At 48.9% G+C, this 26,293-nt stretch overlaps 1 protein-coding gene and 1 long non-coding RNA gene across 7 annotated transcripts in view; one reads left to right on the top strand and one right to left on the bottom strand.

Annotated features, from left to right (window-relative positions):
* Positions 1-26,293, top strand: part of LOC119170364 (plexin-B2) — a 162,942-nt gene that overhangs the window by 81,774 nt on the left and 54,875 nt on the right. For 5 of the 6 annotated variants that reach the window (XM_075876546.1, XM_075876574.1, XM_075876570.1 and 2 more), the window contains 3 exons: positions 1,208-1,337; positions 1,464-1,556; positions 23,004-23,083. In XM_075876546.1, the coding sequence (XP_075732661.1) occupies positions 1,208-1,337; positions 1,464-1,556; positions 23,004-23,083 (303 nt within the window). The remainder of the gene's footprint in view (positions 1-1,207; positions 1,338-1,463; positions 1,557-23,003; positions 23,084-26,293) is intronic. The other variant, XM_075876558.1, reaches the window with a different exon arrangement.
* Positions 1-26,293, bottom strand: part of LOC142775238 (uncharacterized) — an 84,897-nt gene that overhangs the window by 21,627 nt on the left and 36,977 nt on the right. The window lies entirely within an intron of this gene.

Genomic DNA, 26,293 nt, shown 5'->3' with positions numbered 1-26,293 from the left:
AGGTAGTCACTTGGTTGCTCCGGGTGATGAATGCTGCTCTAGATTGATTGCCAGTGGTTAGGTGAAAAAAAATGACGGCCGCTGTCTGAAATGTGTATGGTCCTAATTTAACCATAGCAACCACGCAGACACGTTTGGTTGCGATGTGAAGCAACAAGAGGATGGATTCATTGCTTGCGCAATATTTATAGCACCCCTGCATCGACAAAAAAAGTGGCGCCGCTGAGTATACGTATGGTCCTGAATCGTATGCAATACGTTTTTGCTGTAACTACCACGTACAGCATTCAGTAGAGCTGTCGCTGCTGCATCCTTCAGTTAGGCTTGATAGTGGGCGCTGATCAACTGACAAAGACTGATGACTCAGCTCGTCTCATTGGCGTTATTGAATTATGTCTTTCGTGGCATCGCAGTCATTTGCCCCTGGCCTTTCGACATGCACTCAATCACATTCACAACAAGGGACGAAAGGGTAACGTGTTTGTGAGGCTCAGGCGGTCTGATCGCGCGTACAGATTAAGGTGCCTGAGTGCTATCTCAGAAAAGTGCCAAAGCCACATGCCTGTTTTTCATTTTGCGCATCTGGTCGGCAAGCTCCTCCATATGCATTGCCACAAACCCTGGCACTGCTAGGATGTGGGGGCTCGAGTGCAGTGGGGTGGTCAGCACGTTAGGAATTTACCCCCCCCTACCTTCAACAGCATCCAACTCTCTCCTATGCCCTCTTACTCAGGCCTCTCTCTACTCTCTTTATTGTGATATAATCATTTGTACCAGTTGGCACATCTCCATAGAAAGCAAGATACAGTGCAAACTGGACATAGATGGGTAGAGTCCATCTCTGTGCTGTGGTTCGCGCCATTTCTGGTTTTCTGCCCCCCCCCCCCCCTAATGATTCACTACTCCAGATAAACTCATAGTGCCTTTGAGAGGGGACGGCTGTGTATAACCCAAAACACCTTCTGTTTTAAACTTGTGACCCGCCTCTGGCCTCGTTACCTTGACTAAATGAGGAGGAAGGAAGACACAAGTGCAAGGACAGGGAGGTAGCCAGTTCTTATACCCGAACTTTCACTAAAGCTACTCATTGTCACATACATGGTACAAGAATGTCGAGTCTCGTCATGTACCATTGCTTCTTGTGCGATACGCGTAATTCCAGGGAAAGATTCAGCCATCTCTCTGTCTGCCTGTCCCTACCCAACAGAGTCCGCAGAACTCACTGGTGTATGGACGCCAGCACTGCCTGAGTTTCGGCGCCGACTCGTTCTTGCTGCTGGCCAACGGGGGTGCGCACCGAGATGGCTGTCGAGGCACGAAACCTACCCAGCTTTACGGTGAGCGCATGTTTCTCTCTGTAGCCCCGCGTGACACCTCTCTCTGCTACGTGGTCCCTCTATGTGACTGTGACGCCTGTGCTGGGAAGGTTATAACGCCTTTTTGCTGGTTGTCCCCTTTCACAGGACAAATTCCACTACATGCTGGACATCAAAGGCAGGCGGGAACGGGTGCAGGCGAGGTTTCTCAACAACAAGATTATCTGCTCACAGGCCATGGTAAGCACGGGATTCATTTCTATGGCCTTCAGAAAAATAGTTGCACATTAACCAATATACAGGCAAGGGTACCGAGGTAAAATGATTGCAATGAATTCTGGATGCCAGTAGGACTGGCTTGCTGTACTTTCACCTTGCGATAAGCTTTGTTAAAGCGAAAGCCTTAGCTGCGACATCAAACGTGAAAAGTGAAGCACGAATGATCCAAAAAGATCATCATATGATACGTCAACCCAAGGCGCAATCGTGATGTCACATGACACTGAAATCTGCAATGTCACATCGTCATGACGTGACTTCACATTGTGATGTCATCATACCACCATGGCATCATTGCTCGGTTCATACCAATCTAGGAAGCACGTGAGGTGCACAACGCTTGCAATGCTTGCGATTCCCAGGCACTGCGAAAACCACGGTAGATGCTGAGAGGTTTTGGGGGCGGGGGAATCAACACAGTCAACTGAGAACAAAAAATAAAAATTTTGCTATCGAGTCATCTTAGGTGAATGCATAAAAAGCCATGCGGTTTTTTTTAACAACCATCTGCGAAAGAAAGTTTGACACTAGTGTCTACGCAAGTAAATCGCAGCGAATGCTGCGCATTGCTTTAGCAAGAAACCTGTTCTGCAAACTACATATTGATGCAAGACAGACGTAGTATTCAAACTACTTGCGCTAGTTCGTGCGCCCCCCCAAGAGACCCAAGAGACCAGCGGCCCGATGATGAGACAAGAAAAGGCCGTGACGACGTGCGCCTCTTCAGCACGGGATTTTGACGAAAATGAAGTGGTGCACCGCTCGAGGGCTTCTCGGAGATTGATTCCTTTTGCTGATCGCTTGTTAGAAACGCTGTTACATTTTCCTTTACTTTTTGGGCACAAGTTAGCTCCAATAAACAGTTATTCTTACACCATTTGGGTTGTGCGTAACAATTCTGGTGGAGGAGCCGAGTAATGATCCCAAACCCAGTTGGATTTCGAGGAAGCAGCTCGGAACCATGACCAGTCGAACCAACTGAGCTCTCACGCCAGTTCATCAGCGCTCCAGCCGTCGTCTACGTGGTGAGCCGCCGGAATTTCCCCTGCCACCAGAGCCTAGAGTGTCTCCAGCTGTCTTCAGTGAGAGTACCGAAATGTCGTCTCCAACCGCCGCCGCACACGTAGTTTCATCTTCAGTCGCTGCCACGCATGTCGTTGTCGATGAGCCATGAACGCCCGACCGTTTTCATGGCGATCCTCATGAAGACGCCAAGGATTGGCTGGAGGGTTTTGAGTGCGTCACCAACCAATGGACCAAAGAACGGAAGCTCCGCCGCGTTTATTTCACATCGCAGGACAGCGCACGAACGTGGTTCGAAGACCATGAAGGTGCCATTCGGTCGTGGGATGACTTCCGACGGGAGCTACTGGCCACATACCTGAGCACAGACCGCAAGGAAAGAGCTGAAGCTGTCTTGCAAGCAAGAAACCAGCGCAACAATGAAAGCGTCGCAATGTATGTGGAAGACATGTGCCAGTTATTTCGCCGGTCTGATCAAAATATGAGCGAGGACAAGAAACTTCGGCACCTGATGCGTGGGGTGAAGCAGGAGATTTTTTCTGGTTTGCTCCAATGCCCCCCGTGGAACGTCGCCGAATTTCGCACCGCAACGGCAGCGGTTGAAAAGACTCTGCAACAGCGAGCGAGGCACTACAATCGAGATGTTAACGTCGCATCTGTAGACGCGGTGTCAGCAGTCTTCGGGAATGGCATCGACGTATTACGAGAGCTCATTCGATCGGTGGTTCGAGAAGAGCTCCAGAAGCTAAACGGCAACCCCTCAACGGTCTCGTCATTAGCGGAAGTTGTTCGGGATGAAGTGAGATGGGCAGTCCGTGAGCAGCAGCCACAAGCACAGCCGGTTCGAGATGCTAAGAGGCGCCCCTGTACCTCCTTTCGTCGACCCTGGACCTTATTTCACCATAGCAAGCACGCATCTGCCGAAACCTCGATTCAGGCCGTCCCCAGCCGAGACGAGAATCCGAAAATCTGATATATGGCGCACTCCTGATCGAATTCCGCTTTGTTGTCACTGCGGTGAAGCTGGTCATCTTTACCGGATGTGGGAGTATGCCGAGCTGGACTTCGGGGTTTTCCTGTAAAGGCTGCTTGTCCAAGGAATGGGGAATGACCTTTTGAAATCGAGGAGTACTTGTCAACGCGTCAAGGTACTCACTCCTCACAGCAGCATCAGTCTCGATCGACAGCGTCACTGAGGTATCGGTCACCAAGTCCGCGCCCATCTTCGAACTCTCCGAGGCGACTTCCACAAAGCCCGCTTCGGGAAAACTAGAATCGGCAACCTGGGGAGGTAAGGCCACTGCTGACGCAAGAAAACAACCTCCAGTGCCGATTTCAAAATGTGATGATGGACACGAGACTACGTGCGGAAACGGTAACGTCGCTTCTGATTTGTCGGTACCTATAGATGGCTACGAAACGAATGCTTTGGTAGACACAGGTGCAGACTATCCCGTCATGAGCAGGGGACTTGCCAGAATGCTGAAAAAAGTGCTCACCCCTTGGATAGGACCGCAAGTGCGAACCGCCGGGGGACACCTCATGGATCCGGCAGGCATGTGTACCTCTAGAGTCGGAATACGCGGCTTCACCTACGTCCAGCGAACTGGGAGCGCGGGGGTAAACACAGACACAAAGCAAAGAGGAGGCACACAGCACACAGCGCTCCCAGTTCGCTGAACCATCATGAATTACCAACAAGCCCACCTTTCCATCCTATTCACCTACGTCGCCAGCTTCATTGTCCTGTCGGAGTGTTCAAGAGATGCAATTATCGGAATGGACTTTTTGCAGGCCAATAGCGCAGTAATAAACTTGCAGGAAACGTGCATCTCGTTCTCGACGAAACACGCCATCGCGACATTCGAGAGTGAAAAACGATTCGATGTGCTCCAGATTGCAGGTGATGATGTAACAGTACCTCCAAGATCCATCATCATTGTCACCGTAAAAAGCAATGTGTACAACGACTATGAAAGAATGGCAGGAAGCAATACTGGGCTATTACTAGTGAAAAGGATCTGTGCAGCAAGAAATATTGTATGACTGCGTCATGGGTGTATGAGTGTCTTCGTGACAAATTTCCGAAATGAGGTGCAACATCTTGTGAAGGGAACTGTTGTTGGTCACTTGCACGACTACGTTCCGATTATGCATTTGAATTCTTCCGAGACTGCACCAATACACCCTGACGGTATAGATTCCATACTCGCATCTATCCACATCGAAGCAGCCGTATCACCGAACCAGAAACAAAAAATCGAGAGCCTTATACGGGAGTACGCCTCGTGTTTTTCCACGTCATCGAAAGTGCAAAGAACATCCATCACCAAACACCGCATCATAATCGATCAATCTGTTAGACCTATTTGCCAGCACCCGTACCTAGAGTAAAAAAAAAAAGAGAGAAGTCATCAGAGGCCAAGTTGAAGAAATGCTTAGAGACGACGTGATTCAACCATCTGTCAGCCCATGGGCCTCACCTGTAGTGCTGGTAAAGAAAAAGGACCAGACTTTGTGCTTCTGCGTTGACTATCGAAAATTGAACGTCGTCACAAAGCGGGATGTCTATCCCCTTCCAAGGATCGATGACACCCTTGACAGACTACGAGATGCGAAATTCTTTTCCTCTCTAGACCTCAAGAGCAGATACTGGCAGATAGAGGTGGATGAACCAGATCGCGAGAAAACTGCTTTCGTCACCCCAGATGGGTTATACGAGTTCAAGGTACTCCCATTTGGCCTGTGTTTCGCACCCGCCACATTTCAACGGATGATGGACACTGTGCTGTCAGGCTTAAAATGGCAGTCCTGCCTTGTTTATCTCGATGACGTCGTGATCTTTTCGGTCACCTTCGATCAGCATGTGAAACGACTACGGACTGTGCTCGAAGCGATTAGTTCAGCAGGGCTGACGATAAAACCCCAAAAGTGCCATTTTGGTTTTCATGAACTGCTTTTCCTCGGTCATGTGGTTAGCTTTGAAGGCATTCGACATGACCCCGAAAAGACAGCAGCTGTAGAAAAGTTTCCTAGACCGACGGATAAAAGGGCTGTGAGACGATTCTTAGGACTTCGTGCCTATTACAGAAGATTCATCAAAGAATTTTCGAAGATTGCCGAACCACTAACCCGACTGACGAAAGAAGACACCCCTTTCACCTGGACAAGCGAGGATGAAGACGCCTTCAATTAGCTACGACAGCGACTTCTAAACCACCCCGTCCTTGCACATTTCCATGAAGAAGCCGAAACAGAGATTCACACGGACGCAAGCAATTTGGGACTAGGCGCCGTCCTCGTGCAGCTGCAAAACGGAGAGGAACAAGTGGTCGCATATGCTAGTCGTACTCTTTCAAGAGCTGAAATAAATTATTCAGCAATGGAAAAAGAATGTGTGGCGGTAATATGGGCCATACAGAAATTCCGACCGTACTTATATGGTAGACCATTTCGAGCAGTGAGCGACCATCACTGGCTGTGCTGGCTCGCAGGCCTAAAGGACCCTTCTGGGCGACTCGCTAGATGGAGCCTCAGGTTGCAAGAACACGACATAACAGTCGTATACAAGTCGGGTCACAAGCACAGCTATGCTGATTGCCTGCCACGCGGGCCAGTGGAATCTGCACCTGTGGAAGATGGAGACGACTATCCGTTTCTTGGAGCCGTCAGCACCGCAGACTTAACTGAATATCAACGATCTGACGCGGAGTTGCTTCAACTGATCAAGCATGGAAGGGCAACCCGTACGTGTTACTCAAGTTTTCGTCCGGGGATTGTCCTCGTACATGATGAGAAACAATGTTTTATACAAGAGAAACGTCGAGCACAGCAGGGAGACATTCCTACTCGTCGTTCCTTTGGCCTTGTGACTTGAAATCCTCGAAGGTTGCCACGATGACCCAGCAGCAGGACACCTCGGAGTGAGTAGAACATTGGCTCGCATCCGCACCAAGTACTACAGGCCAAAGTTACTGGATGCTGTACAGCATTATGTGAGGACATGTAGACATTGCCACAGACGCAAAACGCCTCCATTGAAACGTGCAGGATTTCTCCAACCAATAGAACCCCCTAAATCTCCATTTGAACAAGTAGGAATGGATCTACTTGGTTCATTTCCTACGTCATCAGCGGGCAACCGATGAATAGTAGTGGCGACTGGCCAGTTAACCCGGTATGCCGAGACAGCCTCTCTCACCAGGGGCATGGCTATAGAAGTCACTGAATTTTTCGTCACTAACATTGTACTACAGCATGGTGCCCCAAAGGTGGTTATCATTGATCGAGGAACTGCATTCACAGCCGATCTGATGCAGTCCATTATGAAACTTACCCACACATGTCATAGGAAAACAACGGCTTATCACCCCCAAACGAATGGGCTAACCGAGCGACTCAACAGAACTCTAACCGATATGTTGTCCATTTACGTTGACTTGGAGCACCGTACGTGGGACAAGATACTGCCGTACGCCACTTTCGCTTATAATACTGCTGTGCAGGAGACTACTAAAGTGACGCCATTCCAGCTAGTCTATAGTCGAATAGTTACCACACCATTAGATGCAATGCTGCCTATAAGCGACAATACAGAGCACAAGCCCGACATCAGCGAATTCATTCAGCGAGCCGAAGAAGCACGGCAGTTGGCGCGACATGACATAAAACAACGCTTGGATGCAAACCGTTACAACCTTCGGCGGAGAGGAGTCGACTACGCACCAGGCGACCGAGTTTGGATTTGGACTCCCGTGCGGACGCCTGGCCTCTCCGAAAAGCTTCTACACCGCTATTTCGGCCCTTACCGAGTCGTTCAGCACGTCAGCTCCTTGAATTACGAGGTGCCACCGGAAGGACAAGTGAGCTCATCAAGATGCCGAAGGAGCACAGAAATCGTGCATGTAGTCAGAATGAAGCCATACTATGACAGGCAATGAACATCGAACTATACACACCCAATCATGAGGAATGCCTATTTCTCCAATGGAAACCACGCATTCAGACCGTCTCAGCAACACTGTTTTTACGCATCGGGACGATGCGTTTTGGGAGGAGGGATAATCACGCAAGACAGACGCAGTATTCAAACTACGCGCGCTAGTTCGTGCCTCCCCCCCCCCCAAGAGACCAGCGGCCCGATGATAAGACAAGAAAAGGCCGTGACGGCGCGCGCCTCCTCAGCACGGGTTTTTGACGAAAAAGAAGTGCACCGCTCGAGGGCTTCTCGGAGATTGATTCCTTTTGCTGATCACCTGTCAGAAACGCTGCTACATTTTCTTTTAGTTTTGGGGCACAAGTTAGCCTTAATAAACAGTTATTCTTACACCATTTGGATTGTGCGTAACAATATTATCGACAGGCTACATCGCACTTATTGATTCGACTGGGCGGGCATTCAAGACGTTCATGACATGGTTACACTTCAGCGGGTGCATCAACATGAGATCGGGGCTTTAAACGATTATGCTTTTGTATTTTTTCTGTGCAGTACACTGTGAGCGAACGAGACGGGCCGAAAGCTTTTAATCGTTAGAAGGAAGGCTCAATACAAGCAGCAGGTTCGATGCTTTCCGCTCTTCCCCGAGAACTGCTGGGTGACACCCAGGGTTGCTTGACCTTCTTGAACTCGCTATCTTTGGAGCTCACATCCGACCCCCCCTAGAAGTCGAAGTCCACTTGGAAAAAAAAAAACTAATCTGGCATCCCACCTCTCATCAGAAGTCCAAGCCCACTTGGAAAAGAAAAAAAAAAAACTACTCCTGTGTCAATAGGTCAAAGTCCTGCAGATGTCGAGGTTGCGTACGATGACGCTGGGGTCGTTGACTTAGAGATTGAGCTGAGGCTACATGTGCGCATAAAGTAAGGTGTGTACGTCTAAAAGACTCATTTGAGTTCGGAGTAGGTGTCATATGACAGGACATGGTGGAGGTTTCATCTCGTGTGGGAACTGGTCTTCCTTGCTGCTCTGTCCTGATGACTTGGCTGTCATATTGCTTGAAATCGTCAATTTCTTGTCCGGGGGTTCGGTGTGTGTGCTTGCTTTCTTGGAACTATACTTGGGACTGTGCATCTGCCAGTCTTTTTTTGTGCTTGTGCTTCTTGCGCCATTTCTTGCAGTTGGAAGACCCAAATGTCGTGCCACTGTTTTCGAACTTCAAGGTTGTCTCACCACCGTTCGAAAAGTGAGACTTGGAAGTAGACTTCAAGGAATTGGTGACGGTGTTGACCACTTTTTTTTTTCTTTCAGTCTTTATGTACTTTAGGAGCAAGTTGGCAGGGGTTGGCTTTGACATCTTCATCATCATCATCATCATCAGCCTGACTACGTCCACTGCAAGACAAAGGCCTCTCCCATGTTCCGCCAGTTAACCCGGTCCTGTGCTTGCTGCTGCCAATTTATACCCGCAAACTTCTTAATCTTGTCTGCCCACCTAACCTTCCGTCTCCACCTAACCCGCTTGCCTTCTCTTGGAATCCAGTTAGTTACCCTTAATGATCAGCGGTTATCCTGTCTACGCGCTACATGCCCGGCCCATGTCCATTTCTTCTTCTTGATTTCAGCTTTGATATCCTTAACCCCCGTTTGTTCCCTAATCCACTCTGCTCTCTTCTTGTCTCTTAAGGTTACACCTACCATTTTTCTTTCCATTGCTCGCTCTGTCGTCCTCAATTTAAGCTGAACCCTCTTTGTAAGCCTCCAGGTTTCTCCTCCGTAGCTAAGTACCGGCAAGATACAGCTGTTATAAACGTTCCTCTTGAGGGATAATGGCAATCTACCTGTCATAATTTGAGAGTGCTTGCCAAATGTGCTTCACACCATTCTTATTCTTCTAGTTACTTCAATCTCGTGGTTCGGCTCCGCGGTTATTACCTGCCCTAAGTAGACATAGTCTTTTACAACTTGAAGTGCACTATTACTTATCCCGAAGCGCTGCTCTTTTCCGAGGTTGTTGTACATTACTTTCATTTTCTGCAGATTCATTTTAAGACCCACCTTTCTGCTCTCCTTGTTTAACTCCGTAATCATGAGTTGCAATTCGTCCCCTGAGTTACTCAGCAATGCAATGTCATCGGCGAAGCGCAGGTTACTAAGGTACTCTCCATTAACTCTTATCCCTAACTGTTCCCATTCTAGGCTTCTGAAAACCTCCTGTAAGCACGCAGTAAATAGCATTGGGGAGATTGTGTCCCCCTGCCTTACACCCTTCTTGATTGGTATTCTGTTGCTTATTTTATGAAGCACTATGGTAGCAGTTGATCCCCTGTAGATTTCTTCCAGAATGTTCATATATACTTCATCTACGCCCAGATTCTGTAGTGTCTGCATGACGGCTGATATTTCTACTGAATCAAACGCCTTCTCGTAATCTATGAAGGCTATGTATAGTGGTTGGTTATACTCTGAGCATTTCTCTATTACCTGATTGATAGTATGAATGTGGTCAATTGTTGAGTAGCCTGTTCGAAATCCTGCTTGTTCCTTTGGTTGATTGAATTCTAATGTTTTCTTTACTCTGTTACCAATTACCTTTGTAAATAGCTTGTATACTACAGAGAGCAAGCTAATCGGCCTGTAATTCTTCAAGTCCTTGTCATCTCCTTTCTTATGTATTAAGATGATGTTAGCGTTCTTCCAAGACTCTGGTACCCTTCCCGTCAGGAGACATCTCGTAAACTTTGACATTTGGCTTTGACATTTGTGGGCAAAATGCAAAGAAGCAAGTTGAGAGAGGAACTTGCTGTGGCACGTATGCAAGCGATTGTTCCATGGAGGACACCACTGTGACAGGGACTGCAAGTGACAGTTGCACAGGGGCAGGCGTTGGCTGAGCCACTGTCGGTATCACGAAACAGTTCGACAGCACTGCAGCATCTTTGCTAGGCTGTGCAATACTGATGCTGTTGAGTTGCTCTTCGCAGACATTTAAAGGTTGCAATGTCTTTGGGATGGTGACGGACACATGGCAGGTCACCTCTGCAGCCTGGGGCACTGGCAGTTAGCGGCACTGCCTGTGCCAATGCTTTGTTTCCTTCTGCACTTTTCATGTCACACTTAGAGTGGTGAGGAGCTACAGTGTCCGTTTTGTCGTCGTTCTCAGACGGTCAATAGTCAGTGGCAAGGCACGTGCCGTTCTGGAGTGTTTTGGAGCGGCGATGAACGTGGCACCTCTAAAGGCAATGGGCTGAAGAGCTTGTCTGGAATGGGCTTGTGGGACATGATGTTTGGAGACGAACTAGGGCAGTTTTGTTGAGCTGGCTCCACAGGGGTTTGTTCTCCTCAGGCTTATACTTGACTTGGAGAGGCTCTGCTGTTGACCACAAGGGGTCAGAACGTGACAATGCAGACGTCATCAAAATTACTGCATTTGACATCCTTGGCAATAGTTCTTTGTACTGCACGACAACGTTGGTAGATGGCTGACAGGTAACTTGGGAGGTCTGAAGTGGAGTTTGGGTTGAGCTGCGTAAAACCAATCTTCACCTATAATAAGGGGAAGGGCGTTTCGTTCAAGTATGGCTGTTTCGACAATAGACCTCTCCCTGTTTGTAAACAGTATGATGTCACTGCATGCACCCCGTCCACCATACCCTCTCTTGGAGCAGGTTCTGGTTGCCAAGAAAGTTTCGCTGGTGGCATCTTTCTGCATAGCAGAGCTGCGTGTCTGCATTCCTTCGGCAGAAATTTCTTCATTGCTGTGTTCTAAAGCCACAGCTTTTTAAAGAAGGAGGTCGCGGAAGGGTCACTTCTCATAGTGTGAAAATTTGTTCGTCTGATGGATGAATGGAGAAACTTTACTGACAGTACTGAGAGGCGCGACTAGCATGCAGTGGGCTTCACCCGCCTAGATGGCAGCCATAAAGAAATCTGGTATTTTTCGAAAGCAAACGTTTTGAATGTACATGGTATGGTGACTGGCACTTTGAGAAATATTTACATGGTATGGATGTGAACCTGTTCAATTTCCAGCGTAGCATGTGCAATGCAGTTTTAAGTGAGGTGCAGCATTGGCGGCAGCATGGTTATTAGCTGCTGTGCGTGACGTCACGGATAACATTCTCACTCACTGCGCAAAAGTCTGATCAGAGATGAATGAAAAAAAGGAAACACTTCTTGTCGCGCGTTAGGCTGAGTTTACCATATCCTCAAGAAAATAAAAGTGAAATTCTGCCGCTGCGTTTCTAAATAACCGAGTGAAAATTCATGTGATGTAAAATCTGACAACTTAATAATATTGTTACGAGTAACTTATTTAATAAATTATATACGATGGACCGTGCTCGGCAAACAAGATGGCCACAGTTCATCAGCAACCAGCAACCAGTGTCGTCTTTCTCTTTCTTGCAGCAAGGCTGTGCCGGCTGTTGTGTATCATAACCCCCCGGTGGTAGAAGCACCGTCTCGGTGCTTGAGCAACTCGAATTCGGTAGAAGGAGGGTGATAAGGCTTGAGTCGAGCTATGTGCACGATGTCACTCGAAGGTGATGATGATGACGTTGGATCGGCTGGAACGATCTCGTATGTAACGTCGATCACCTGGCGAACGACGCGGTATGGTCCAGTGTAGCATGACATCAGTTTTTCAGAAAGACCTACACACCGAGTGGGGGACCAGAGGAGGACAAGGGAACCCGGTGAAAAGTGCACGTTTCGATGATGGGAATCGTAGAGCTGTCTTTGGTGCTCCTATGAGGCCTGCAGACGGCTGCGGGCGAGTTGGCGTGCATGGTCGGCTCGCGCGATTGCTTCGCCAGCATGCTCAGTGATTGAGGACAGCAAGGTGTCAAAGGGTAGGGTGGGTTCTCGGCCGTATAGAAGATAGAATGGCGAATAGCCGGCAGTGTCGTGACCTGACGAATTATATGCGAACGTCACAAATGGCAAATGAAGGTCCCAGTCCTGGTGGTTGGCCGCTACGTATTTAGAAAGCATGTCGGTTATGGTGTGGTTGAGGCGCTCCGTAAGACCATTCGTTTGCGAATGTTACGAAGTGGCAAACTTGTGCTTGGCAGAGCAAGAGCATAGTATTTTATCAACGACAGCTGATATAAAGGTCCAGCCCCGGTCAGTGAGAAAATGGCGTGGAGCTCCGTGTACTAAAATATCATACACCAGAAAGTCCGCCACATCGGTTGCGCAACTCGTCAGAAGTGCTCGTGTGATAGCGTACCATGTCGCATAGTCAGTGGCGACAGCAATCCATTTGTTGCCTTAGCTGGAGATCGGGAATGGGCCAAGCAGGTCGAGGCCAACTCGAAAAAAAGGTTCAGTGGGAATGGCGATCGGCTGAAGGAATCCAGCTGATAGGGAGCATGGCTTTTTGCGGCGCTGGCGGGGCTCACAAGCGGTGACGTAGCGTCGAACAAAACGGGCAGGACCAGGCTAAAAGAAACAACGCCGTACATGGTCAAATGTACGAGAGATGCCCAAGTGGCTCGCCAAAGGAACGTCATGAAGTAGGTTGAGGACAGTCGCACGAAGATGTGCTGGTATGACGGGGAGCAAGTCATGGCCATATGGATCGAGGTTACGGCGATACAGGATCTCGTCTTTGACCAGGAACATTTGTAGAGATGCGTCGCAAGGCATTGACTCAGGCTTGTCAATGATGGTTCGAAGGGAGGCATCCCGGCGTTGTTCGTGGCCAAGGTTGAGTAGCTGTGTCACAGACAGAAGGTCTGGAAAGGTGTCAGTATGGGCAGCTTCTTCGACAGGGTAGCGTGATAAACAAACAATCCGCATCTTGATGCGAACACCCTGTTTTGTACGTTGCGGTGAACGTGTATTCTTGTAAACGTAGGGACCAACTAGCGAGGCGCCCTGTGGGATCCTTGAGTGAGGCCAGCCAGCAGAGCACGTGGTGGTCGGTGACTACCCGGAATGGACGCCCGTACAAGTATGGGCAAAACTTGGTGACTGCCCACACAAGAGCGAGACACTTGCGCTCCGTGATTGAATAGTTGCGCTCTGCGGTAGATAGCAGTCGGCTTGCATATGCTATAACACGATCATGTCCGTGTTAGTGTAGCAATAGCATTGCCCCTATGCCGTGCCCACTAGCGTCAGTGCGAACCTCGGTTGGAGCTGATGGATCGAAATGAGCTAAAATCGGCGGTGTTGTAAGGAGCGTCGTGAGCTGGTAAAAAGATGAGGCTTGATCAGTGCCCCATAAAAACGGGGCGTCCTTCTTCAGGAGGTTTGTGAGTAGGCGTGCAATGATCGCGAAGTCCTTAACAAACCGTCGAAAGTAGGAGCACAAGCCCACAAAACTGCGAACGTTGTTTGTTGACTTGGGACAGAAAAGTCCGTGACAGCGCGAATTTTCTCGTGATCCGGGCGGAATCCTGCGGCATCGACGAGGTGGCCAAGTACGGTTATTTGACGACGAGCGAAGTGGCATTTTGAAGAGTTCAATTGAAGTCCGGCTCGACGAAAAACTTCAAGAATTGCCGATACACGATCGAGATGGGAGTCGAATGTGGGCGAGAAAACGATAATGTCGTCTAAATAACATAAGCAGGTTGACCATTTAAACCCTTGGAGCAATGAGTCCATCATTCTTTTGAATGTGGCCAGCGCATTACAGAAACCGAAGGGCTAACTTTAAGTGATAAAGACCGTCAGGAGTGACGATTGCGGTCTTCTCACGGTCCATCTCGTCTGCAGCGATCTGCCAATAGTCAGATCGAAGGTCAATAGTGGAAAAATACGTAGCACCGTAAAGGAAGTCTAAGGCAACGTCGATTCTAGGCAACGGATAAACATCTTTCTTCGTAATTTTGTTAAGATGCCGATAATCTACACAAAAGCGCCATGTTCCATCCTTCTTACTGATCAGGACGACAGGAGAAGCCCAGGGGCTATAAGAGGGCTCGATTATGGCTTTTGCAAGCATCTTTTCGACTTCCTGTTGTATGACTGTACGCTCGGACGCGGAAACACTGTATGGACGTCGGTGAATGGGACTCGCGTCACCAGTATTCATGCGATGAGTAACAAGACTCGTTCGGCTTAAGGCGGTGCTGGCGAAGTCAAAAATGTCACTATAGGACTCCAGGACATAACAGAGGGCTTCCGCTTGATCAGGGGCGAGGTCTGATGGTACCATGTGGTCAACGTCGACACCCGATGAACGTGATAGAGTTGGTTCATGGTCTGAGGTGCAGCAATCATCCACTCTGAATGGTTCAACCGTATGATCTTGTAGGGCAGTCATTTCGGCCACGGAGATACCTTGACGAAGAATTTGGGCAGTGAGGACAAAATTGACAATAGGAAGGCATGTGCGGTTTTCAACAATTGTGAAAATGGTGTGTGGAACAGCGACACCATGCGTAAGCATCACGGCATGAATAGGTGCCACCATGTAATCGCCGTCAGGTACAAGTGGCGTAGAGAAGAGGTCGATATGTGTAACACAGTTAGGCGGAAGGCGTGTGAAATCAATGCAGCAAAGACGGTTTGGGGTGGGTTGGTCAGATCAGAAAGTAGAGGCATTTCAAGGCCAAGACAGCCGGCTGAACAATCTATAAGGGCCGAGTGAGCGGTTAGAAAATCCATGCCTAGAATTACATCATGAGGGCAATTTTTTATAATGGTGAAAAGAACATAGGTGCTTTTATCGGCGATAGTCACACGGGCAGAGCACATGCCAATAATGATGGCAGTTTCCCAGTCGGTTCAAGGCGGGTGTGATTATTTTCTTTAGGCGGTGACGAAGAGCAGCACTCATTATGGACACATGCGCGCCGGTATCGACTAACGCGTGCACAGGTAGATTGTATAAAGTAACGTTCAACAGATTCCGGGTGGTCGGTATTGTTAGACGACGATTTCTTGCAGAGGTCGTCGTCAATGCAGCTTCACCTCCAGAAACTGCACTGCCTAGTTTTCCGTTTGGGGACGCTGCGAATAGGTTGGAGAGGCAGGACGACGTTGTGGGGGTGAACGAGATTGACGGTGAGCAGGGGATGGTGAGCGGGCGTAGCGAGGCCTCGTCAGAGGTGCGGCAGAATCAGAGGATGTGGTCGACATAGGGGAATCAAAATCAAATGCTGAGGACGACTGGTGGACAGAAGTGGCTTGGGTAGAAGGCCCATAGTGTGCCGGCGGAGCCCAGTGATTGCGGCAGTGGCGAGCAATATGACCGACACGTCAGCAGTTGAAGCATATAGGCTTGTCGTCCAGTGTACGCCATTCGGACAAATTGCGCTGTCAAGAGTAGTTAGAACCAAAGCGAGGAGCGGAGGGACGATGATAAAAAGGCTCGGCAGAGTAGACTGGTTGAACGCGGTGTAGGCCGACGTTTGATAATTCTTGACGAACGACGGCTTGTATCAGTGAGATAGTGGTCGGTGAAGGATTAGGCGTTGGAAATGGAGTAGCTACTGGTCGAGCTGCCTCGACCTCGCGACAAATGATGCGGGTGAGGTTGTCACATCGGGGAACTGGGCGGACGGCGTCATCGCAAGAGGAAGTAGCAGCTGTGTTTGGCAGGCGCGTGATGCCGTGCGTGACGCGGCAGGCTTTAGCCTGTTCTAGACGGCGGCATTCTGTCAGGATCGTGTCGATGCTCGTGACATTATTAAAAACCAGCAGGTTGAAGGCATCGTCAGCAATCCCTTTGAGGACGTGGTTAACTTTTTCGTCTTCCGACATGCGCTGGTCGACCTTGCTACAAAGCGCCAAGACGTCAAGAATGTATGAGACGTACGCTTCAGTAGACGTCTGGGCGCGAGTGGCAAGAGTGTTCTTGGCAGCGAGCCGACGACCAGATGAATCGCCGAAAGGATCACGGATCTTCGATTTGAAAAGATCCCAGCTTGTGATTTCGGCTTCATTGGTTTCGAACCTTGTCCACGGCGTGCCGTCGAGGTAGAACACAACATTGGCGAGCTTGAGCGTGGGATCCCAGCGGTGGGTAGCACTGACCCGCTCATACCGGTGTAGCCAGGAGTCGACGTCGATGGTATCGTCGGCGGAGAAACTGCCAGGATCCCGCAGGGGTGGCAGGGTGACGTAGGTTGTCGACTCGGCTCGAGAGGCCGGTGGTGATGAGGTACTGGCAGTTGAAGTAGCCGAAGAGTCCCGGTGTTGCGACCACTGCGCATCTCCATCGAGGTACGGGAGTCGTCCACCTCCACCAATAATGTTACGAGTAACTTATTTAATAAATTATATACGATGGACCGTGCTCGGCGAACAAGATGGCGACAGTTCATCAACAACCAGCAACCAACGTCGCCTTTCTCTTTCTTGCAGCAAGGCTGTGCCGGCTGTTGTGTATCAATATTTAATATTATCTAGCACAGTCTCCTTGCTGCATTTGACACCTATAACGTGTTTTTATAGCTATATTGCTCCTATAGTGCTTATGCACAAACTTCTAGTGCGCATTGTCGCTTCATAAGGATCGAGCCATAAAAGTACAAAATAGATAAGAAACAAAAATCTCTGCTGTTTCTATTGACACGTATCGAGTATCGGATAACATGAGTTATAGCCGTGGTGAAGTATATATGCAGATTTGGCAACACTACGACATGCTTATAGCTAATGCGTAGTCATATATATCACCCGGAGATCATGCACTTTTATTTTTCTGCACGCCACACATACGCTGAGATGTACTCACTCGCAGATGATCACGTCAAATGCATGTATACTTTGACTAAAATGTCAGGTCAAAAAAAGTTCCATCGACAACAGGTTACTGCAACCGGCCCACAACGAATTCCAGAGTCTCGCAAACAGGACGCATCGCATTATTCACATCGCACACACCATGCACAATATTCTCAGTTTCACCGTCTGTAAAGGTGAACCAATATTGTCTATGCATTTCAACCCACTCTACCCGCCACAGTCAACGCTGCACATTTTCGAAGACGATGCCGCTGTTTTTCGCACAGGCCGCCACGTGTGTTCACTTTTATGAGATAAACAGCCTGCCAGCGTGGAAAATACTTCATCACGCACTTTACCACACACCCAGATGTTCTCCGACACATACCACAGCTATTGTTGCCACTGTGAGATGAAGATTAGGTTTTCAAAAAGAAAAAAAAAAAAAACTTGCCCCAAGAACCGAGCGACCGTGCACCTGGCTCAGCCACCAGCGAGAGTGTTTTGCCAACCGGCGCCTTGCACATGCACCAGTGACGTCACGCTGTGACGTACCCCAGTAGAGGTCTGTTGCAGATGGTGGTCCAATGGTCAATTTTTAAAAAGGCAGATCCTTCAGGCACATCGGAGTTTCCACCGACAGACAAGCAAAGGTGGTTTGGCCCACGACTTAATTTTAAGGTTTTGTGCTAGACTTGCTGCAACAATTGTGATATTTGAGCCACTGTTAGAAAAGGCACGCATTTTCCCCACTCTGTTGACTTCAGCAGTAACCATAGCACATCGAAATTTTGATCCGTACAGTGTGTCATCGACACGGCCCACAAATGTGGTGCTTTGGGGACTGTCTGCTTGTCGTTAGAAGGGTGCTTTGGTGCAGTACATTTACTTGCAAGGTGGCCCTTCTGTTGACAGTTGTACCAAACAGCATCTCTCAAGTCTTGTTCTCTTGTGTATGCTGGGGAACCATACTTGGCTGAAATTGCTTCATACCTTGACTCTTGGTCATCATATGGTGGGCTGGCAATGCAAGTAGTTTGCGTCATACGTATGGTATACTGGAACGTAGATGGTGGAGCATGCTGTGGGGTATTCACTGTACTGTCATTTCCAGCAGTAGCACTCTGTAACTGGGGCCGTCTCGACTGTCCTTCGAATTGCTTTGCTGACTGCGGAGATCGGATCAGGCGCGCATGATCGAGTGCTCTATCCACTTCTATTACGATGTTGAGAAAATCGTCCACTGTACGGGGTCGTTGAAGAGCGATGAATATGGCTACCTGGTCGTTACGAATGCCTAAAACTAGGTATTAGATGCATTCTTTGTCAGTAATGGGAACTGGACAGCAAGACACGATCTTGAGTTCTGCAAAAGCATACTGCTGCAGGCTCTCTCCAGTTTTCTGTGTGAAGGCTGTGACCTTCTGTTGCCACTGTATGATTGAAAGTTGCTCGCCGAATTGTTCTTGGAGTCCTGCTTTCCAGATGGTCCATGTGGTAAGCTGACTCCCTGTTCAGGCATGCCAGCCTGCTGCGACTCCACGAAGCTTCTCTTGCGTGATGGCGAGGAGAGTCATGTCTTCCCATCATCCAAGCCGTTGAACGCACTCGAGCTCTTCTATCCAGTGCTTGAAACTTGGGGTGCCACTTGCCTTGAAAGTAGCCAGCGAAGCATTGTCGCATGCACTTGGTTCATATGTCTTGCCATTGTTGCCATCATAACAGCCATATTCTGGTGAAGAAACGCTGCCATACATTGCATGTTTTCTGCTAGGTCTGACGTGAAGGAGGGCATGGCTGGGAATGACACCATAGGTGCTGGCGTGGCCGTTAGCGGCATTGAAATGTCGGACGCGCTTGGCTTGGGTTCATGAGCTGGCGGTGGATTTTTCGCGATGTCAACTAAAAGTCGGTTGATGAGTTCCTCCTTGTTGCCGGTTGTGGAGAGACTGTGGCATTACAATTCAGTTCGAATTAACTGTACACTCACGGCGGCAAGGTCTTCAGGGGTGGCAACACGCCAGTTGGTGAGCGACATCGTCGTTGACACACTGGGCTGGTTAGGCCTAGGGCTCGTTTGGCGTTCAACGTTTCGTCGAAGGCACGGCGACTTACTTAGCGACAAAGTGGCTGTAGCAGGTTTCGGATGGCGACTGCGCCATATGTGAGAGGACGAGACGGGCCGGAAGTTTATCCCAAATTACAGCGTTATCGCAGCACCTCTTCGATCACTCCTAAAGAAAAACGCTACTTTTTCTTGGGAAGACGATCAGCAAGTGGCATTTGAGACATTAAAGCGCACGTTGTGCCAGCCGCCTGTCCTTAAGCTATTCTCCGAAAAACCAGAGTTTGTGTCCAAGTACACACAGATGCATCTCGGCTCGGCTTGGGAGGTCTATTGCTACAAAAGAATGAAGAGCGATGATATTGTCCAGTGCTATACTTGAGTCGATCTCTCATAGGCGCAGAGTATAATTATTCTTCAACGGAACTGGAAGCTCTTGCAGTGAAATGGGTGTTAGAAGAGCTACGACCGTACATGATTGGCAAAAATTTCAAGTTGTCAGCGACCACCATGCACTGCGCTGGGTTTTGCGCTACAAGGAAGGAAACCAACGCCTTCTTCGTTGGTCACTGATTCTGCAGGAATTTGACTTTGATGTCATCTATAAATCAGGAATTCTGCACAGCGCACCAGATTGTCTTTCTAGGAATCCCCCTGCTGTTGACGATGCTGAACCAATTCTTGAAGTATCATATCCATCACTGCGATTCTGTGACAACATGAGTGGGGAGCAGCGTCAGGATGCATTCTGCGCTAAAGTCCTGGATATGCTTTGGAGCGTGCTGGGCACAAAAAAGCAACAGACACGCGTGCAAAATAAGTTTATCACGTATAACGAGGTGTTGTACAAAAGAGACCAAGGCCAAGTCAGCAGTCGATTTTTCCTCTGCTTTCCTGCACAACGACGAGCTGGGGCACTCTGTGAAATGCATGAAGGACGATACGGTAGCCACATGGGCATCAGGCGAACATTCGATGCCCTTAGGTCTAAGTATTACTGGGCAAAGCTCTGTGCAGATGTCAGACAGTACGTGCATCACTGTGACCTTTGTCAGAGGATGAAGATGTTGACATCGCTGCTTTACGGTCTATCACAGCCAATAGAAGTCCACAGCCCATTTCACTCAGTTGGGATGGACATAATAGGGCCATTCAAAACTTCAAGAGATTACAAGTACATAATTGTAGCCATTGATTACCTCACAAAGTTCGTGGAGGCACAACCACTCTGGAACATAGAGGCCGCAATTGTCCAGAAGTTTGTCAAACAACGGATTATTTTGAAGCACGGATGCCCAGCCACAATTATCACAGACCGCAGTGCTCAAATGATGGCGCACTCTACTGAAGCATACCTCAAACATCGGGGCATCAGACATGCTGCCACTACCGCATATCATCCCGCAGCAAACGGCTTGTGCGAAAGAGCCAATAAGACAATCAAACAGATGATTGCCATGACTACCACAGGGGGAGAAAAATGGCCGATGTACTCTCATATATTGTATTTTGTTACAACACCGTGTACCAAGACAAGGTTCGCCAAACTCCCTTCTTCCTGGTCTACGGTAGGAATCCGTTGCTACCATTAGATATTGTATACAGCCGTTGAGAGCCTGAAGAGCTCAAAGAAGATTCAAACTATTTCACGGTAGTGCGTGAACAACTACAAAAAGCCAGAGAGCTCGCAGCCACGCACATCCGACTAGCTCAAGAAAAACAGAAGCGGCACTTCGACAAGCATCACAAGGACGTTGTGTTTGAAAGAGGACAACTGGTGCTCCTCAAGGCTCCAACGTCCGGTGTGAAAACAACTACATCATACACCGGACCTCACAAGATAGTGAACAGACTATCTCCCGTGAACTACGAGATAGAACTCGTGGACAACATGGGAAGTGACATTGTGCATGTTGAAAAATTAAGACCATATCTGAGCCCCATTGCTCACATGGGGCAACCCAATGCTTCGGACTAAAGTGTACACCGGTGCAGTGTAAATAGTTTTTGGTGCTTGTATATAGTTTTGTGTGCCTGAAAGTGGATAGACAATGTTTTGTTGACTTTTGTAAATAGTTACAGATAGGATTGCTTAAGTTAGTTAAGTCATGTCTGTCTTAGTGTTTTGTGTATGAAGTTGGGACGACTAGTTTCCGATCCCGGGCATGTGACGAGCGATAGTAGACTACGCTCGGTGCATGCCTCGCGCCTTTCCGCGAGGAAAATGAAGTAGATCTGCGCCGAGCTCGTGGGCACTCGAGGAACTAGAAATAAAAAAAAGGGGTCTGGCAGTTCCTTCCTGATCTTGAGAGTGTGGACGTCCTTCTTAGGCCACCTCGGAAGCCAGTATATCCGATGGCCACAATGGCACGTCAAAACCTGATTAGGCGCCTTCCTTCATTTCCTACACTTTTCATCCTTATCGTTGGTTCCTTCACTCTCTCTTCCACTCAACGATCAGCCAACCTCGCCTTTTTCCCACTTGCAGGCCATCTGCCGGTCTTCCGCGACATCAGTGTAGCGTTTGTGGCTTCTTCTAGCATCTTTTTTTTTCTCTTTTTTTCCCCTCCTTCATTTTTACGTTCTTTTTTGAGTTTGCACCTCTCGCTGAAGGCATTTGCATGGCATTTTTTTCCTTCCTTGCACACATGTGCACTCGTTCGTTTATTTTATTTCGCCTAGCTCAATATGTTGATGCTCGGCCTTTTTTCTCATCACTTTCTTTTCGTACGTCTGGTCTGATTTTGACCCCCTCTCTCTTTTTCTTTCCTCTTTCCTAGCCCATTGCCTCATTGGCAAGCTCTCTGTTTGTCACGTCCCCAGGCACACACTTTCTGTTTGTATAGACGCTCGGAGTCTTAGTTTCAGCTCCTCTTCTTCCATTCCGCCTCAACACTGCGGAAGAGGGCTCGAGATGGCGGCATCAGTTGTCCGGCGTCGCACTCTTCGCTGCCCGCCCCACTCCCGCCTCCCCATTCCCAAGTTTGTACCGGAAGATCTGAACAAGGTTACGTTATTGATGCTTTAACTCTCTCTGTTACCTTTGTCAATTCGTTGGGTCATCACAGGCCAATAGTGTTTCAACTCTCACCAGTGGCATAGCCAAGTGACGCACTCCGAGCCCATGCCCCCGTGTGTATCGAGCCCATGCCCCCGTGTGTATTGGGGCTTCATGCTTTCGGTAACCGATTCCGGTTACTGAGAGCATGAAGTCCCGGCTCCACCGCTGTAACTGACAGTGGAACTGAAGTTTTCGAACAACCGAACGAACAGCAGCAGAATATGAGAGTGAATGAGGGGGAAGTAGCCAGGTGGCACCAGTCACTACCCAGCGGAAGCGCTTGGGGCGCCGGTGCATCCAGTGTCTGCGAAATTCGCCGCACGGGACAGTTTGCGCAGCCGCCGCTACTCCAGTTGCCCTTGATGCCTACGCTGCTGGTTTCTTTGCGTAGTGACTTCGCGCATAGCACGTGCAGCTTGGGTACATCAAAAGGGTTGAATGTTCGGTGAGTTGGCACTTTGACATTGAAACCGTTGTTACGTTTTCGGGCTGTGTTTGTGCGCGTTGATGGTGTGGCCGTTGCTAGTTTGCTGACTGATGATGACATATTATCGGAAGTGCTTGAAGACAATCAGAATTACTGTTCCGTTTAATAACATTCAAGATGAGCCGATGCGAAATCGCACTGTGCAGGAGGCCGCCGAAGCTCTCACTGTCCTCGCGGAGTTGTGCATCACTTCTCGGGACAGCGAGCGTGCGCACCACCACCAGAGGTAAAAGAAGATCGTTCTAGCACTGATTCCAATGACGAGACAGACTAAGTTGACGCAGCTTTTCATGAAATAAAGGTTTATCTATGACGAGTACATTTTCCTTTTGTTTTGATGGTCGATTTGATAATCCGGAATTCAATTAACTCTGACATTTTCACCGGTCCCACGAGATCCGGGTTAATGAGATTTTACTGTACTTCTATTATTACTACTACTATGGTTATTATTACTACTAAGAAGTCATGGTTTGCATGACCTTTATTAGGCCCGAGGAACCGGCAGCGGACAGCTACAATAAATGAACCAAGATGATGATGCTACGCGACAACGATGAGGATGCATGAGCCACACATGATAATGATGATAATGTACAGGTGAAGAGGATGCGTATACTAAATGCCCACACCAATTCCCCCCACGTGAAAGCGGCCAGCGATCTGCTGGGGCTACAAGTGGCGTCACGCGATAGTTCACTGGTGAAGTCTCTTCAAGAACTGTGTACGGCCTGATAAACCGTGGCTGAAATTTGTCACACAAACCAGGTGTGTGAATAGGCGTTAAAAGGAGCACTTCGTCTCCAGGTTGGAAGAATACAGCACAATGTGATTCATCATAAACTAGCTTTCTGTCTTGCTGTCGGGCTTCAGTGTTTATACGAGCACGTTGGCGGCACTGTGCGAGTCATAAAACGTATTCCTCTGAAGAGGATGGAGATGAATCCGCTTGGCAGGTAAAGAAAGAGACGTCCAGGAAAGAAGTAGGGAAGCATCCATAAACTAGGTAAAATAGTGAGTAGCCGGTTGTCCGCTGAATGGCCGTATTGTAGGCAAAAGTGACGAATGGTAGAACTACGTCCCAGTTTTTGTGGTCTGGTTGAATATAGGCGGCGATCATGTCAGCAAGAGTGCGGTGGAATCGCTCAGTGAGGTTGTTAGTCTGGGGATGATAACTAGAGGCAGTCTTGTGAGTTGTGCCAGGGGCGCGATGAAGTTCATTCACTAGTTGTGAAAGGAAGGCCCTTCCACGGTCACTGAGCAATACACGTGGAGCACCATGACGCAGTATAATGGCTCGGAGGATGAAATCGGCAATTTCAGAAGCTGGACCGGTAGTGACGGATGCCATCTCTGCGTAGCGCGCCAAATGGTCAACGGCTGTTACTATCCATCGGTTTCCAGCAGCACTGACCGGAAGGGGGCCATGAAGATCGATGCCTACAACTTCGCATGGTGTGGCTGGGCACGAAAGAGGCTGTAGTGTACCGGCTGGAGCAGATGTTGGTAGTTTTCTACGTTGGCAGGTAGTGCAGGACCCGACATACCGAGCTACAATAGTGGTAATGCCTGGCCAATAAAACCGACTTCGAAGCAATCGTAGGTTTTATGGTAACCAAGGTGACCAGCAGTCGGATGGTCATGAAGCGCTCTGAGGACTTCGGACCGAAGCGATCGAGGTAGAACAGGAACTCAGGGCTGACCATCAGGATGGTAAATTTTGCGGTGCAGCACCGAGTTGTCCAGCTTAAATTGCGAGAGTTGGCCACGAAGCCTTGCATTGGTTGGACGGGAACTGCCAGTGAGGTAGCCTATAATACGTCGACTGTATGGGTCAGCCCACTGTCGAGAAGGAAAATCGTGGGGTTCGTCCGAAGGCAGCTGGTCCATAGAGGCGAGAGAGGAAACCGCCGTAGACGTGGACTCCGAGGGTGTGTTGTGCAAAGTGATTGCGGAAACCCCGAGTGGAGTCGCTGGTAGTGGGCAGCGAGAAAGAGCGTCGGTGTCACTGTGCTTCCTGCCACACTTGTATACGATCTCAAAATCATATTCTTGGAGGCGTAGAATTCAGCAGCAGAGAGGCGTCCCGACAAGTTCTTGAGTGTCGAAAGCCAACATAAAGCGTGGTGGTCGGTCACAATGGTGAAATGGCGGCCATGCAGATATGGATGAAATTTCTGCACTGACCAAACGATGGCGAGGCACTCCTGCTCGGTGATCGTGTAGTTCCTCTCGGTTGCGGAGAGGACACGACTGGCGTATGCAACGACTCGGTCTCGCGAAGAGTTGTCGCGCTGGAGGAGCACGGCTCCTAAACCGTGGCCGCTAGCGTCTGTATGGAGGAAGGTCGGTGCACCATCGTGAAAGTGAGAAAGTACAGGGTCGGTCGTGAGGGCACTCTTCAACCTGTCAAAAGCCGATTCACATTCGAGAGACCACTGAAAGGGCATACCGGAAGCAAGTAGCTTATGGAGTGGTGCGTCTATGGAGGCAAAGTTTTGTATGAATCGCCGAAAGTAAGAGGTAAGACCAAGGAAACCGCCAATCTTTCGGTTTGTCAGGGCGAGGGAAGTGAAGCACTGCAGCAGTTTTATCAGTGTCTGTACGAATTCTGTTCTTGATCACAACATGACAGAGGACCTTGATTGATCTGCTGGCGAAATGGCACTTTTTGGTGTTAATTTGAAGACCAGCGCCCGCAGGACAAGTCAGGACCTCATCCAAGCATTGCAGAAGTTGAGGAAACGTCGATGAAAAGACAACTATGTTATCGAGATAACATAGGCAAGTCTTTCATTTCAGGCCACGCAGCACGGTGTCGATCATGCGCTCAGAAGTTGCGGGCGCATTGCATAGACCGAATGGCATAACATTGAATTTGTATAGGCCGTCCGGGGTTGCAAACGCTGTTTTTTGTTTATCATCTTCATGCATGGGGATTTGCCAATAGCCGGAACGCATGTCGAGGCTCGAAAAGTATTCAGCACCCTGTAAGAAATCGAGGGCGTCGTCGATGCGTGGCATGGGGTATACGTCCTTCCTAGTGATCTTATTGAGTGCTCGGTAATCGACGCAAAATCATAAGGAACCATCTTTTTTACGCACCAGAACGATGGGAGACGACCAAGGACTGGTTAAGGGTCGAATTATCTCTAGTTGCAGCATATCGTCTACGTTTTCTTCAATGATTTTTCGTTCTGCTAGAGAAACGCGGTACGGACGGCGGTGCACAATGGATGTTCCGTCGGTCTAAATACGATGTGCTGTAGCGGTTGTCTGGCCCAGGGTCGATGAATTAACGTCAAAGGAGTTTGCATGCTTTTCCAATAAATCAAGCAGCTGCTGCTTCTGTGAGTCTGTCAAGTCTTTGTTGATGGCTGCTGTAAAGGCCGAGGAAGCAGCATGATCTGCAGGATGGCCTTTAGAGGAGACAGGG

This window comes from Rhipicephalus microplus, chromosome 2 (assembly GCF_043290135.1).
Source record: "Rhipicephalus microplus isolate Deutch F79 chromosome 2, USDA_Rmic, whole genome shotgun sequence".
Taxonomy (NCBI): domain Eukaryota; kingdom Metazoa; phylum Arthropoda; class Arachnida; order Ixodida; family Ixodidae; genus Rhipicephalus; species Rhipicephalus microplus.
This window is presented reverse-complemented; position numbering and strand designations above follow the sequence as displayed.